The 16,323-nt window shown below is 41.0% G+C and overlaps 1 protein-coding gene across 1 annotated transcript in view; it reads left to right on the plus strand.

The window, feature by feature from the left end:
• The first annotated feature begins 5,245 nt into the window (after positions 1-5,245).
• Positions 5,246-16,323, plus strand: part of LOC111960840 (astrotactin-2-like) — a 55,833-nt gene continuing 44,755 nt past the window's right edge. Inside the window, exon 1 of the mRNA XM_023983020.1 lies at positions 5,246-5,694. Within this exon, the coding sequence (XP_023838788.1) occupies positions 5,361-5,694 (334 nt within the window). The 5' untranslated portion in view covers positions 5,246-5,360. The remainder of the gene's footprint in view (positions 5,695-16,323) is intronic.

A 16,323-nucleotide genomic window follows, 5' to 3' on the forward strand; every position in this document is an offset into this window, starting at 1 on the left:
AGCCTAGCCAGCGTATTTGTGGCACACCTAGTATGTCAGTGGCGGACTGCTGGCTTGGGTCTCTGAGCGTTTCCATTGTCTGTTGTCCTCCACAACACCCCCTTGCAGGTACTACCTACTTCATCTTCTCTACATTTTACAACAGGAGAAGTAAAGAGAAAGGAGAGGGGGGGGTATGATGCTGTAGTTCATACAATCACAAAGATTTATACCGTTCATTTAGAACTTGACACCATGACAATTGAACGATACATTGCTTGTTATGACTATGCATAACACCTGAATAGTATAATAACCCACACATGTTGTAGAACATCTCTCTCTCTATATACAGTATATATACGTATGTCACTAGGTCATGCTGGCACTAAGAAGACATTTTACCAACAGTATAATTTGTTGGCATGGGGAAATGACACAACATTAACATCTCATTAAAAGACCTAGAGCTTTTTGTTTTACACTGCGTTTCACCTTGAAGACTATCTATTAGTGGCAATGGCCCATAGTAAAGTAGACCGTCGAAATGGCCTATAATCTATAGTAAGTGATGCCTTCTCAACATGGCTCCTCATGTTTAATTCTCTCTGTCACTCAAATAATGTTCCCTGATACCAATTCTGAACATCATGTGCTCATATATAGTAATATAGTCTTATTTCACCAAAGAACGCAGTTCTCCAAGCTTACTGAAACTCTCCCGAAAGGTACGTTTTCATTTTGAGCCCTGACCCCTACAAAAAGATACTGTTGTTGGAGTGCTGACCATGATAAAAAGTAGGCTATAGATTGTTAATTCCCATCCTCAATCAGAATAAATGCATAATTGGTAACAATATAAAGATATTGAAGCACATTTGATTACTCTGCTAGTAGTTCTTGCATAAGAAAATGTTGTGTGTGGGGTTCCCATACAGTAGTTTAATCCAGTCAAGGTCGCATGCACCCTCCATATAGCATTCTTGTCTTCCTCCACAACCACCGCTCTGAGACCCAGGGCTGTTGCCTCGGATTTGGTCCTCCGTCCGCCACAGCCTTTAGCGGGGAGACGACTGTCATTATTTGAGGTTGTTTTTCTAGCTTCTTGAAGACTAGAACCAGCTAACTAGCTGTTAATGAGGCTTTTCCCCAAATCCTGCTGGCAAGACCACCAATAAATCCTCCCATAGAACAAAGGCTTGAAATGTTTTAAATTGCTCCTATTTTAATTAAATCCCTATGTTGGTTGTTACTATGTGGCAGTGTCATCTCTGTCTCTCCTTTTGAGAAAGATTAATATTTTTTTCTCCCCACAGTTTTAGTTAGCTATGCTAGCTAACTTTAGCTTGGCTTGTGTACCTCTCTAGTAGGGGCGTAGCAAGTTGACGAGGAAGGGGGGGATATGTGCATTCAAATAGCGTGCATATGAGAACCAATCAAAAAGCAGCTCAAAGTCGCTCAATATTTGAGCTATCCTCCCCTTTTCAAGCCCGAGACTCCAGACCACTGAGTCACAGCACGCTGTGCAGTCCCATCAATTACGGGTAAACCAGGCCCCCTCATCTCTCCATAGATTAATCTGAGAGCCTGCCTTTACATAGCGCATGTAAAATCATGACCCGTCTACGATGAAAAAATTATATCTTATTCAATGATTAAGTTATTTAATTAACAGTTGCTGGCATCCAGGGGTAAAGTGTGTACATATAGTGCCAGTCAAAAGTTTGGACACACCTACTCATTCAAGGGTTTTTAGTTATTTTTACTATTTTCTACATTGATAGCCCAAGTAGAGGTGGAAGAGCCACTATGCCATAATTTATCAGACATCAGAACTATGAAATAACACATATGGAATCATATAGTAACCAAAAAAGTGTTAAACAAATCAAAATATATTTTAGATTTTAGATTCTTTAAAGTAGCAATCCTTTGCCTTGATGACAGCTTTGCACACTGTTGGCAAAATAAAATGTCCATAATGCATATTTAAATATAGGGTATTTGTGCCATGAACATAGAGAAATACAATTTGAGTACAAAATACAATTTCATATGTTTATGTGCAATATTATGTTGGTGACATGGGGCACTCTCCTCCATTACATTGTGGTCGTTGACTGCACAACTCCCGTAATCCCGAAAAAGGGAGACAAATTGTTCATTCCTTTTTAGGAAATCAGCACACAGCCGTCTGTAGCTGTCCTGTTAAAAGAAGAAGGGAAGAGAGGGAAGAGACCCGGACTCATTACACTGTGGAAACCTGTTTAACCATCTCCGTCTAGACTAGCGGCCGTTGCCTTGTTGTCTGTCAAATTCAATTTTGGGGAATCAGAAGCCGCCTTGGCATGGAGGTCGAGGCAATTTCGCTGCCAATAAATCTCATATAACCAACAAGGGACTATGTTTAAAAGCCCTCCATTAGCTATTAAGAATGCAGAGTTCTTCTTAGCCTTGTTAAAGTTGCCCCTCGCAGTACCACTACACACACACACAGACTCAGACATCTCCCCCAATGGCGTTTGACCACTTGCATGCAAAAGGCCTACAGTGTTCTGTCAAATCCAGCTGCTAAAGAAGTCATGTCTCTAAAAGATATGTGCTCTGTTTCGAACACTGTGTGGCATCACTGTAGAGTTGTTTCTGCAGCACTTTGGCTTTTAGGCTATTATTTGTAGTCAAAGATATGGTGGAGAGATGCTTTGACACTTGAATATGCTAACATCCTTTTAAGCAATATTGGGATGAAAATAATAATGCATTAAAATAGGACTATGTTGAACAATAGTAAATATAGTCCAAAAACAATTCAATATTAATCAAATATTAGGCTAAATATTTGGACATAGTTTATCCAAAGGACCAAGGCACTCTTACCAGAATGTTGATGCAAAGTTAAAAGCCATATAATATAACATACCTATATGGAAATGTTAAAGCCCTAGCAGACCACTGCTGGACCAGAATCAGATGGGTTGTAATAAAATTAAATGGTGGTAAATAGAGGCTTATCTGAGCCAGGTCACACAGCTGTCTGTCTGAAAGGCTGTGTACTGTGGGAGAAAACATGAAGACTGACACATCTGCTTACTCTCTGTACAGTAAGCTATTCACTCCAAAACATTACAGTGTTATAGTGAAATGACCAAGCACCCTGGTAGCAGCAGTAGAAAGGTATGAATTACGGGGAAGCCAGGGGGGGCTCTGCTCCCCTGAATGAGACTTTAGCTCCCCTAAATGCAACACAAGTCCAACTTTGATCTAAATAATGCGAAGTTAACCATTCTCCTATTTTTTTAATATGTAGTTGTTTTACAGTGGTAAATATGAAAATAAAAGCTTCCAAAGAAAACAAACACCCCCACTTCTCTGTCATGGTTTAAACCATTTATTTCTATGTGGTGGCACTCAGTAGTGCTGAATTTCAACCTCAGCTGAGCTCCTTTATGCATAGATTTTCCTTAGTACTTCCTCATTTTCACAATTTGTTTAGCCTTTATTCCAATGGATTAGATTTATCCGTTGATTTATCATTGTTTGCTTTTGTCAGTCAGCTGTTTAGAGTGCTCATTGCTTTGTTTTCAGGTGCGTGTGAGTACTGGTGTTCTCAGTGCCATCCGTGGCCAGAAGTAGTACACCATTTATTTAGCTTTATTTATGTATTTTCTATCAATATTTGTTTTCTTTCCTGGATCAGCTGATGATGATGGTTGACAATATCACTAGACATCTAGCCTACAGCTAGACACCATTGTGCATCCACTCCATCCAACAAGTCGTCTATAAGTTAATGACAGTAGGCCCATAAGGTGACACTTTTTGTTAGAAGAGGTTTTAACGTTCAGTTAGAAGCATTCCATTTTAAAATGGCATAGGCCATGTTTTGGATTTGTCTACCCATGAACTGTAGTCACGTCTAAACATAATTAAATGTTACATAGGTATAATTACACTTACAGTGCATTTTCAGAGATGTCCAAGATCCAGGAATTATAAAGTGTTTAAGTTCAATGTTCTAATTCAATTGTTAAATGCTTAATAATGACAACTAATGTAAGGAAAGAACCGTAGTGTTTTATGTCGCACGACCTGTGAAGACTCCAAGTATTAACTCATGAATTATGGACAACTCATGAAGTAGAGTGTAAAACATGTTTTGATTCAACTCATGTATTATATTGAATGTAGGCTACCTGTGTGTTAATGTGTGTAAAATTGCCTCGGCTGAGACGGTAGGCCACTGGTAGTGGTGCAGGCCTAGTGGAGGGTAAATGCAAATAAATTCAGTGTTTTCTGCAGAAAGATGCATTGAAAGTATAGGGAGGGGGGGAATGTCCATAGGGGGAGAAAAAAATTTAAGGTAAGTGACCGTTGAGGGGGTGTGGGCACACTTTTTGGTGTTTTGTAACAATGTCTTTTTAGGCTACATGCAGTTTGTATGATGGAATTATTTTGGAGTGAATGAACATGCACAGGTAGCCTACTTTTTGAAGTGATTTGTTTGACAATCAGATGAAATTATCATGACTGGTTGTGTTAATACAGTTTAAATTACGTTTTTATTTTAGCCTCAAGTGTGTGCACTCAATAAAGACCCCCGAATGTCATGGTGTAATTCCCACTCTAAGCAGTAGACTATCCTTTCTCCACCCTTTGAAGTTCGGGCAAATGCCAGATGGGCTGGTCCATTTTCAGAAAAGTGGAGGCTTTTTGCGCAAACTGATCGTATCTGGCTTATAATGGGGGCCTCAAGCAAACAAATGGGCCTCAAGTGGGGGCCTCAAGGAAGAAAGTGTACCGATGTGTTAGAAATGCCAGGGCCGATTGATGGTCCCAGTCCGCCACTGGTTGAAGTGCATTCACAGACACATGACAAAATAGACAGCCTAGCAAAATAGAAGTGACATTTGTCAATCCATCACAAACATAAAATGCTATTTCCCACATGCAAAGCCCTTTGTAATAATAAAATGAATGCACTTACTCGAAAAATCTAACTTTACCATCAAAGCATGCATTATAACTTCATAACAGTCATGGAGACTCGACTTCCTCTTTTCCCATTGGTTGCCTCGAAAAGCATATCCTTGATTGCATGAAAAAGCTGTCTCAAGACAAATGTATTCCCTCTTTCCTTCATTTCATATATATGGCGAGGTCTCACAGAATCTTATATCCGCATTATGAGAAATTATGTGTATACATCAACACAGAAGGAAGCAAGTTGGAGAAAAAAAGTATTAGGCTACAGATCTGACTACACCTGTGCTGCCGCCTCCTGGACAGACATGACTACCGAGCGCGTGCAGTGGCTGTAGTATAAACGAACAAGCAGTTTAAGAGCCGCACTCAAAGCTAGAGAACCGCGCATTGGGAGCGGGATGGCAGGGAGAGTAAAGCACCACGTCCTCCTCCTCATGGGGCTCTTGCTGACAGGGACCGCTACAGTCCGGGGAAGCAGAGGGGGAGCGATGTTTGATGAGGAGAGGGAGAAGGAAAACGACGCAGAGAGCCCTTGTGAAGTTAAAACCGTTACCGTTTCTACCCTGCCTGTACTCCGGGAGAATGAGTTCAGTTTCACCGGCGGTGGCTCGGGGAGCGTGGCCGGAGGAGGAGGGGAGTCCCGACTCCTTTTATTCGTTAGAACAGACCTACCTGGACGAATTTCCGTTATGGATGATCTTGACAACACCGCTCTCCCATACTTCACACTGGGTAAGAACATTATAATCTTACTGCCTCTTTACTGTCCCCCAATCCATAAACGGATTTACAATGGTTGCTCATAGGGACCACTAACATATGCCTGGCCGGTGGTATAGGCTATATTTACTGAATTACAATAATTGTTTTCGTACATTCAAAATGTAAAGACTTATTCTACACAGTGAAGTGTCATCTAGGGTTGAACATTATGGCAGTTTAATGTTAACGACATGATAGCCCAAGTAGAGGTGTGTTGGCCAATCAAGGGGAAGAGCCACTGTGCCATATCTATCTGGTACAGGGACTAAAACAGCGTTGGGAACTTATATATGTATCTTATATATGTATCTGAACACCACTCATGTAATGAAAACGCAAGAACGAACTCGACACTATTCGTACACGGCTCTCTCACTCACCGCGCGCACATACACACACCAATTGGGTCATTTTTGTGTACTATGACTGTAAGTGACATGCATAGCCTTAAGTATTAGGCAGTGAGGGAATGCATAGATTGCAATTTAGCTGTGAAAATCTGCATGCAATTGGTATTTTGTATTTTTATGAACACATTATTCATAGCAGAGACTAGGACATGTGCAGCATTGAAGGAAGTTAGATTAAGAAATGCATAATAATGTAAACTTGCTACAGTGTCATCATTTTCTCATTGCAAATTGCAAGGGTTTAGGCCAGGGCCCACATATGAGGTTGACTCTGCCTTGCATTGATTGAGTAGTGTTTATTTGTGTCCCTTAGAAAAGTATCCACAGCAGTGGGCCACAGTTGTCAATCTTCAGATAACATACACACAGTTAATCCTATATGCAAAACAAGGTTTTGGCTTTCCACACCTCCTGCCCATGAATATAATATATGCGCACGTGTATACCCATGTGGTTCTGTAATTGAATACCATAGGCGTTAGAAGACCTAAGGGGCTTCAGTGATTGGACAGTGACTGTCGACTGTAGGCCTGTGTTATTGCAATGTGATAGTAAACAGCATGACTGTTTTATATTCACATTTAGAGGTAGTAGTCATCTGTGTGTGGGTCAACAGACTGTGTCAAACTAGTTGATATGTACAACCATACACATACCCTGAGTATGAATCATATAGACTCAATAGATGTGCTAATTTTCCAGATTTCTGTTGTGGTTCATACAATAACAAAGATGTATACCGTTCATTTTGAACTTGACCCCATGGCAATCGAACAATACATTGCTTGTTATGACTATGCACAACACCGGAATCGTATAGTAACCCGCACATTTTGTGGAACCCATCTCTCTCTCTCTTTCTCTTTATGTCTCTGTCGGTCTGTCTTTCTGTGTCTCTCTGTCTCTCACTTTATCTCTCTCTCAGCCCAGCAGCATTGAGACTGCAGACTAAACAGACTGCAGTGTCTGGAGCATATGCTTGTAAATCACTTTCTTTTCTCATTAAGGACACGCGTCGACTCTTGAGTTAGGACTCTCTGTCCTTCCATTCAGCCAGCCAGCAAATTTGCTGTGCTCTCGCCATGACTGCTCTTTGTGTAGGGGGTGGAGATGGATTTAATCAGGTCTTGATTTAGATTAGTGCCTTCAGAAAGTATTCATACCATTTCTTATTCCACATTCTGTTGTGTTACAGCCTGAATTCAAAATGAATGAAAAAATATAAGAATATTCCCACCCATCTGCACACAGTACCCCATAATGATAAAGTGAAAACATGTTATTTTTTGTTTTTGCAAATTTATTGGAAATTAAATACAGAAATATCTAATTTACATAAGTATTCACATCCCTGATCAGTACATGTTAGAATCACCTTTGGCAGGGCCTCCCGAGTGGCACAGTGGTCTAAGGCACTGCATCAAAGTGCTAGCTGTGCCACTAGAGATTCTGGGTTTGAGTCCAGGCTCTGTTAACCCATTGGGCGGCGCACAATTGGCCCAGCGTCGCCTGGGTTAGGGGAGGGTTTGGCCGGCAGGGATGTCCTTGTCCCATCGTGCACTAGCAACTCCTGTGGCAGGCCAGGCGCAGTGCACACTGACACAGTCGCCAGGTACACAGTGTTTCCTCTGAAATATAATAAACCCGGCTTCTGGATTAAGTGGGCATTGTGTCAAGAAGCAGTGCAGCTTGGCTTGGTTGGGTTGGGTTGTGTTTCGGAGAACACATGGTTCTCGACCTTCGCCTCTCCTGAGTCTGAATGGGAGTTGCAGAGATGAGACAAGACTGTAGCTACCAATTGGGAAGAAAAAGGGGTAAAAAGAAATGTGCGCCTTTGGCAGCGATTACAGCTGTGAGTCTTTCTGGTTAAGGAGCTAGGCGCTTTGCACACCTGGATTGTACAATATTTGCACATTATTCTTTTTTACAATTCTTCAAGCTCTGTCAAGTTAGTTGTTGATTATTTCTAGACAGCCATTTTCAAGTCTTGCCATAGATTTTCAAGCAAATTTAAGCCAACAGTGTAATTAGTACACTCAGCAACTCCAGTGTATATTTGGCCTTGTGTTTCAGGTTATTGTCCTGCTGAAAGGTGAATTTGTCTCCCAGTGTCTGTTGGAAAGCAGACTGAACCAGGTTTTCCACTAGGATTTTGCCTGTGTTTACCTATATTCCATTTTTATTTATCCCCCAAAAAACTCTCTAGTCCTTGCAGATGACAAGCATACACATAACATGATGCAGCCACCACCATGCTTGAAAATATGAAGAGTGGTACTCATTGATGTGCTGCATTCGATTTTCTCAAACATAACACTTTATATTCATGAAATAAAGTTAATTTCTTTGCCAATTTGTTTGTGCCTTATTGCAAACAGGATGCATGTTTTTCACTCTGTCATTTAGGTTAGTATTGTGGAGTAACTACAATGTTGTTGATGCATCCTCAGTTTTATCCTATCACACCCATTAAACTCTAACTGTTTTAAAGCCATCATTGGCCTCATGGTGAAATTCCTGAGCTATTTCCTTCCTCTCTGGCAACAGACTTAGGAAGGACACCTGTATCTTGTAGTGACTGGGTGTATTGATACACCTTCCAAAGTGTAATTTATAACTTCACCATGCTCAAAGGGACTTTCAATGTCTGCTTTTTTTTTACCCATCCACCAATAGGTGTCCTTCTTTGTGAGGCATTGGAAAACCTCCCTGGTCTTTTTGGTTGAATCTGTGTTTGAAATGTACTGCTAGACTGAGGGACCTTACAGGGACCTCATGTTAAATACTAAGCAAATCTTTACTCCTGAACTTATTTAGGCTTGCCATAGCAAAAGGGTTGAATACTTATTGACTCTGCTTTTCATTTTTAATTAATTTGTAAAAAATTAATTATGGGGTATTGTGGGTAGGCCAGTGACACAAAATCTCAATTTATTCCATTTTAAATTCAGATTGTAACACAACAAAATGTAGAAAAAGTCAAGGGGTCTGAATACTTTCTGAAGGCAAAGCAGAAGCTCATTCACTGGGCAGCCTGGCTGGGTAGCAGTCAGACGTCAAGCACCACAGCATGCACTGAGGGATTTTCTGGCGTCATCAGAAGCCTTACCGGGACAGTCAAAGGGGGCTCCAAAGTTATTTGTTGTGATGGGGGGGGGGGGGGGGGAGATATGGTAAAGTATCAGAATGTTATTTTTGATTATATATTGTATCGTCTTGACAATATCGCAATTATTTTTTTTGCTAGTTTTTTTTGTTACCTGCACCAAAAACTCCCGTATATTTTCTTCATAGCTTGTTTTCCATATTTTTTTAAAATATTGGGCAAATTTGTTTTTAGCACTTATTTCCATGACTGATCAAAACTCGGTTTCTCATGGCTCTCTCTTATCCCGCTGCAGCAGACATGTAGTGAGCAATATGCTTGTTACACTGAATTATAATAAAATCACTATTATCGAATCACAACACATATAGAATTGTGAGAAACGCAATACATATCGTATCTGCACCTTAGTATCGTGATGATCTTGTATTGTGAGATCCCTGGCAATTCCCAGACGTACAGTTGAAGTCGGAAGTTTACATACACTTAGGTTGGAGTCATTAAAACTCGTTTTTCAACCACTCCACAAATTTCTTGTTAACAAACTATAGTTTTGGCAAGTCGGTTAGGACATCTACTTTGTGCATGACACAAGTAATTTTTCCAACAATTGTTTACAGACAGATTATTTCACTGTATCACAATTCCTGTGGGTCAGAAGTTTACATACACTAAGTTGACTGTGCCTTTAAACACCTTGGGAAATTCCAGAAAATGATATCATGGCTTTAGAAGCTTCTGATAGGCTAATTGACATCATTTGAGTCAATTGGAGGTGTACCTGTGTATGTATTTCAAGGCCTACCTTCAAACTCAGTGCCTCTTTGCTTGACATCATGGGAAAATCAAAATAAATCATGCAAGACCTCAGAAAACAAATTGTAGACCTCCACAAGTCTGGTTCATCCTGGGGAGCAATTTCCAAACGCCTGAAGGTACCATGTTCATCTGTACAAACAATAGTACGCAAGTATAAACACCATGGGACCACGCAGCCATCATACTGCTCAGGAAGGAGACGCGTTCTGTCTCCTAGAGATGAACGTACTTTGGTGCGAAAGTGCAAATCAATCCCAGAACAACAGCAAAGGACCTTGTGAAGATGCTGGAGGAAACGGGTACAAAAGTATCTATATCCACAGTAAAACGAGTCCTATATCGACATAACCTGAAAGGCCGCTCAGCAAGGAAGAAGCCACTGCTCCAAAACAGCCATAAAAAAGCCAGACTACGGTTTGCAACTGCACATGGGGACATAGATCGTACTTTTTGGGAAATGTCTTCTGTTCTGATGAAACAAAAATAGAACTGTTTGGCCATAATGATCATCATTATGTTTGGAGGAAAAAGGTGGAGGCTTGCAAGCCAAAGAACACCATCCCAACCGTGAAGCAAGGGGGTGGCAGCATCATGTTGTGGGGGTGCTTTGCTGCAGGAGGGACTGGTGCACTTCACAAAGTAGATGGCATCATGAAGAAGATAAACTATGTTGATATATTGAAGCAACATCTCAAGACATCAGTCAGGATGTTAAAGCTTGGTCGCAAATGGGTCTTCCGAATGGACAATGACCCCAAGCATACTTCCAACAAAGTCAAGGTATTGGAGTGGTCATCACAAAGCCCTGACCTCAATCCTATAGAAAATGTGTGGGCAGAACTGAAAAAGTGTGTATGAGCAAGGAGGTCTACAAACCCGACTCCGTTACAACAGCTCTGTCAGGAGGAATGGGCCAAAATTCACCCAACTTATTGTGGAAAGCTTGTGGAAGGCTACCTGAAACATTTGACCCAAGTTAAATAATTTAAAGGCATTCCTACCAAATACTAATTGAGTATGTAAACTTCTGACCCACAGCGAATGTGATGAAAGAAATGAAAGCTGAAATAAATCACTCTACTATTATTGTGACATTTCACATTCTTAAAATAAAGTGGTGATCCTAACTGACCTAAGACAGGGAATTGTTGCTAGGATTAAATGTCAGGAATTGTGAAAAACTGAGTTTAAATGTATTTGGCTAAGTTGTATGTAAACTTCCGACTTCAACTGTAGTTATTTGTAGGAAATGGATAGTAGCTGTATCCAAACTGGCAGTTGATATCCACTTACACGACAGTATGTCCTTGTTGTGGTTTATTTTTTAACTAAAGGGCACCTCAGTATGACAGTATTGACAAGTCAACATGACGATAGATAGCCATACAGTACAGTGATATTATGTGTCAATATTTTCTTTTTTCTCCAAGTAGTGGTAGTACTACTGACAGTGTATGTAGTGGTATTCCTGACAGTATGTATGCCATGAGGCCATCATATTGTACTCTGTGTTTTTATTCTAAGTGGTGTAGTCTACTGTAATAGTAGCTGAAATGTTCCTGATGCTCCCAACAATATAGCTGGCATATTTGTTTGATTTCTGATTGAGCAATAAAGCAAATAGAGGGGATTGAAAGGAAACATTAACTATGACATCAGAATGACTTGGTGGGAGGGGAATCCCACACTATCCCATCAGTATTTCTTTCCGTATCTGTTTTCCCTCTCCTTTCTTACATAACGACAAAATGTTGACGCCCCAGGATGATACCAAGACTTAGGCCTTACTGCACACACGCTATAACAATATGAAACACAGACAGAGACGCAGACGGACACACACATCTCCCTTTATTCAAAAGCAGAATAGTGAGACTCCACTCCGCCCCCTCAGTTCCCATCTCTGCATTTTAATTTGTGAATGAAGTATGGTGGTCACAGGTAGGCTGGAGGGGGAGTGTTTCACTGACCAGTCTTTCAGATGCTCTCCCCTCTGGCCACAGCGCCCAGTCTTGATTTATTACCATGAGTGTCATTGAGAATGGATGAGCATAGAAGGCACAGAAGGAAAAGGACGCAGAGGAATCCTTTCCCCCCCATTTTTCTCCAACGTGATGTGTTCTGTGCATCATTTGAAAGCAGGGCAACACACCAAAGGTATTTCTTATGCAGCGGCCACTGCTCTGCTCTGTGTTGTCATCTGCAAGATGGTGCATTTTGTTATGCCTTAGTGTTTTTGTTTAGATCTGGGTGTGGGTGTGTTTGTGTATGCAGTTTTAAGTTTCCTGTTTAAAATTAAAGGCTATAAATAATGCACCTTATGTACTTCTTACTGGCAAATCCAGATGATGAATGACAGATTTTAGAGCTACTTGGACTCAAAGGAAATCACTTTGTTCAGTACGGTACATGGCTGATTTTGAAACACCTCATTACCGACTAACCTTATAAAGCATTGAGGCACCTAGTGGAAGACCAACAGTTCAAATTCAATTCTCCTTTATCTTTTCTGACATCTACACTGTTTCCTTTCCAGCACTTATCATGTTTCTGTATGCCATCTTATCACTCTATTGGCTTGTCCTCGCCAACCCTTCCACACCACTCACTCACTCACTCACTCACTCACTCACTCACTCACTCACTCACTCACTCACTCACTCACTCACTCACTCACTCACTCACTCACTCACTCACTCACTCACTCACTCACTCACTCAAACCTGTCTGGCAGATAGGAGAATGAAAGCAACTGTGGAGAGTAAGGGGAGGGGAAAAAATAAATAGAAAAGCAAGTTGGCTCCAGTGGAGAGGTACATACCCTGTGGCTCAGAGTGCTGTACTCACGGCGGTACGTCTCAATCACATGTCAGGGTTTGAGCTGCGTACTGCTGGGGGAGCAGGGAGGGGAGTTGAGAGTGCAGTTGGGGTCAGGGTACACTGTGGAGCTAAGATGGGAGTCTGGAAGCCTCCTGTCATAAAGGACCTGGATCTGCCATGAGTCCCTGGATTTGTTCCATTGTGGGTTTGTGATCAGAATTTTCTCCATCTGTTGCTTGGTGTTACTCATTGTCTATGAAGATAAGAAAATATGTAAAACAGTACGGCAATGTCATATGTCAGTCAAATGATTAGCATTGCTTAACAATGACATCACCTCTCAGCCCTGAGGGTACAGTTGCCTGAGGTGTTGTATTTGTAAGCCGTCAAGTTCTATCTGGTCTTCTTCAGTTTTGTGTAACCTGGTCGGGTATTCTAGCTACAGCTAAGATACATTCTCATTTTCAGTATTGACTATCACTCTTAGTAAAATCCTTTTTTAAAGAAAGCCCTTATTATTAGCAAAAGCCTCTTTGTTCCACAAGAATTCAGAGATTGTTTCTCACCTTGCCAAACATCCAGTCATTGTGAGTGAACACAGGAAAGGTTGAGGGTGTTTTTGACTAATCAGTGTCAAGGCTCAAGCTCATAGTTAATGTGCCAATTTAACCAGGCTGCAACGGGCTAAGTGATGGCTTCAGCCGCGGAATCAGGAAGGAATTGTGGTCAGCGACCCATGATGATTGCATCTCTCCTCAGCATGACTTGTGTTAGTAATGGAGTATGTTACAGGAAGCACCGCTCGCTCATGTCGCTGTCAAGTTGTGGTTGTTGTTCAATTCTGGAATCAGCTGGTTCTTTTGGCTATGTTGCAGGGTTTACATTTTTGGTACAATTGTGCCATCTTATCCCATGTTAGTAGTAGTGTTGCTTTTCAAATGTTGTATTGTACTGTTCGTTCCTTTGTCCTTCCATCCAAAATGCATCTCGATGGATCATTCATTTATCTTGCAATCAGGTATTTGTCGGATGTCAATAATAGTGTTGGGGTTCGTTCCTTGTCAATCATTGGCTCATTGGTGAAATTAGCATTCAGACAATATCTTTAATAAAATCAATCAAAAACCTTTATTAATGCAATTGCAGACAGAAGTTGACAACAGGAACATAGCACGCATGTTTCCGAGTAAGTTCTGCAAAATAGTAAAGGGTCCAAGTTATTTTATTAAGCCCGAAGTCCAGCCTTAGTGATGTCACTGCCTACGTCATTACCTTCTACTCATGAGACCAAGCCCATGCATACACAGCTATACAAACAAGAGTTTCAGTGTTATCTAAAGGCTCAGCAGTAAATGTCCACTCCCCAAGTTGATTTATAGTGGAATGTCTGACGAGTCTCTTATCTCTTTCACTCCCCTGCAGAGTTCTGTCTCACAGTCACACATTTCTCAGACCGTTTCTTTATAAGAGGCAGAGACTAGAAAAGACTGTGGAACAATATTAAACCTTTATAATGAATATAACTATATATATATATATATATCTATATATCTATATTTGTAGTCTAGGACCCTATAAATGTAAGGAGGGAGGGGTCTTATAACCCCTCCCCTTCTATTAATACAACATAAGCATAATCAACTATTATAATACATCAAACATTTGGTACAGCCCCTATCATGACCCCAAGGTGAACCCAACAATAGCTGCACATGAGCATAGCTTAAAGGGCAAATCCGCCACTTTTCAACCTCATTCATTATCTTCAGCACCAAACCAGTGTCTACATATGTGAAAATGGTGTGTTTCTATGATGTGGTTAAAAACATAGGGCATGATTAAAAGTAAGAAACGCATTTTCAAAACCTGCAATGAGTTTCTAGCCTGAGGGAGGGTATTTTCTTGTTCCCCACATCACCGCAAATTTCATAGTGTTTGAAAAGTTATAACCTTCGATGTCATCGGTTAGAAGTTTTTAACTTAATATTTTTTTCGACAGGATGTGGAAATGTGACATTTTCACATAATGTAGACACTGGTATTGTGCTGGAGATAATGAAAATGCTGTTTGCTGTTTGAAGATCTGACTAGAGAAAAAAAAATGAATCGTGGTGCAAATGGGATAAAATTGCTAGCTATTTCTGCATTTAGATTTTGGCATGAAATTTCTTTCAAAATACTGCTTTGTGTGACTGAGGCCAGAATTCAATAGTAACACATTGAGATATGGCGTAGGAGTAGAGAAGACTTTGTTCCCCATCATCACCAGTCAGTTGCTGTGTAGCTAACACCTTCTTCCACAACCACTCATAGGGCTATATGACTGTCAGAGCAGATGTCATTGACACTCGGCTCACAATTAAAGATAGGCTATAGCTTGAGACGTGTAGAACTAATGACAGGTTGCCTGGTTACTGATCGAGTACCATTCTGTCAATCTGTATTCCACAAAGAGAATGTTCTTGCTCTGAAAGCTTCCAGAGTTTCAGTGACAACCCCAGGGATGGAGCCAGTAGAGGTCATCTTGCCGTCTTCACCTATCTCATCTTTGTTTGGTGTCAATTGAAACCAGGGGTCCACACTCATGTCATGACATCAACAGAAAAATAAAGTGCACGCCAATCTTGCTTCCTCTCTGGCCGGATGAGCCCAATACTGACAGTCAGCACTTTGATGGATTTCTGTTGGGCTTTGTTGCCGTGGTTATCATATAATATAATATGCCGCTATCCCTCTGTAACTGGCTCCCTCCAAGCCCCTCAGTTACAGCTTCTGTCTTTATGGCCAACTTTAACATTCACAGTAAGGGGATTGAATATCTCAGATGATTTAGCTTTATCTCTTCTTAGTCTGGATCGTTGTCAGAAACAGGAGGAGTGGTACGTCAATCAATCAAATGTATTTATAAAGCCCTTCTTACATCAGCTGATGTCACAAAGTGCTGTACAGAAACCCAGCCTAAAACCCCAAACAGCAAGCAATGCAGGTGTAGAAGCACGGTGGCTAGGAAAAACTCCCTAGAAAAACCATAACCTAGGAAGAAACCTAGAGAGGAACCAGGCTATGAGGGGTGGCCAGTCCTCTTCTGGCTGTGCCGGGTGGAGTCTACTCTACTCTACCAGAGTGTATTCCGCTAACTAATTCCCCAAAGATGTATAAATGTTCTACACATAAACTTTAAAGAGCTGTGCAGTCTGTGGGAAGTAGATGTATATTAACATGACACTGATTTATACAAGTTATTATGTTTAGTTAATCCGCTTGCGCTTTGGTCTGCTCTGGTGTCCCCTGCCACTTAATAAAAAGTAGACTTCCTAATGGATGCCCTCTTAAAATAAAATAATTTTTACAATGGAAGCCAAAGGATAAGGACATGGTATGGAGTAGAGGGGGGAGGGGGTGTGCTAGGCTGAATTCTGTCACTGCATTAAGAGGCTGTAGAGT

This window comes from Salvelinus sp. IW2-2015, linkage group LG4q.1:29, assembly GCF_002910315.2.
Source record: "Salvelinus sp. IW2-2015 linkage group LG4q.1:29, ASM291031v2, whole genome shotgun sequence".
NCBI lineage: Eukaryota > Metazoa > Chordata > Actinopteri > Salmoniformes > Salmonidae > Salvelinus > Salvelinus sp. IW2-2015.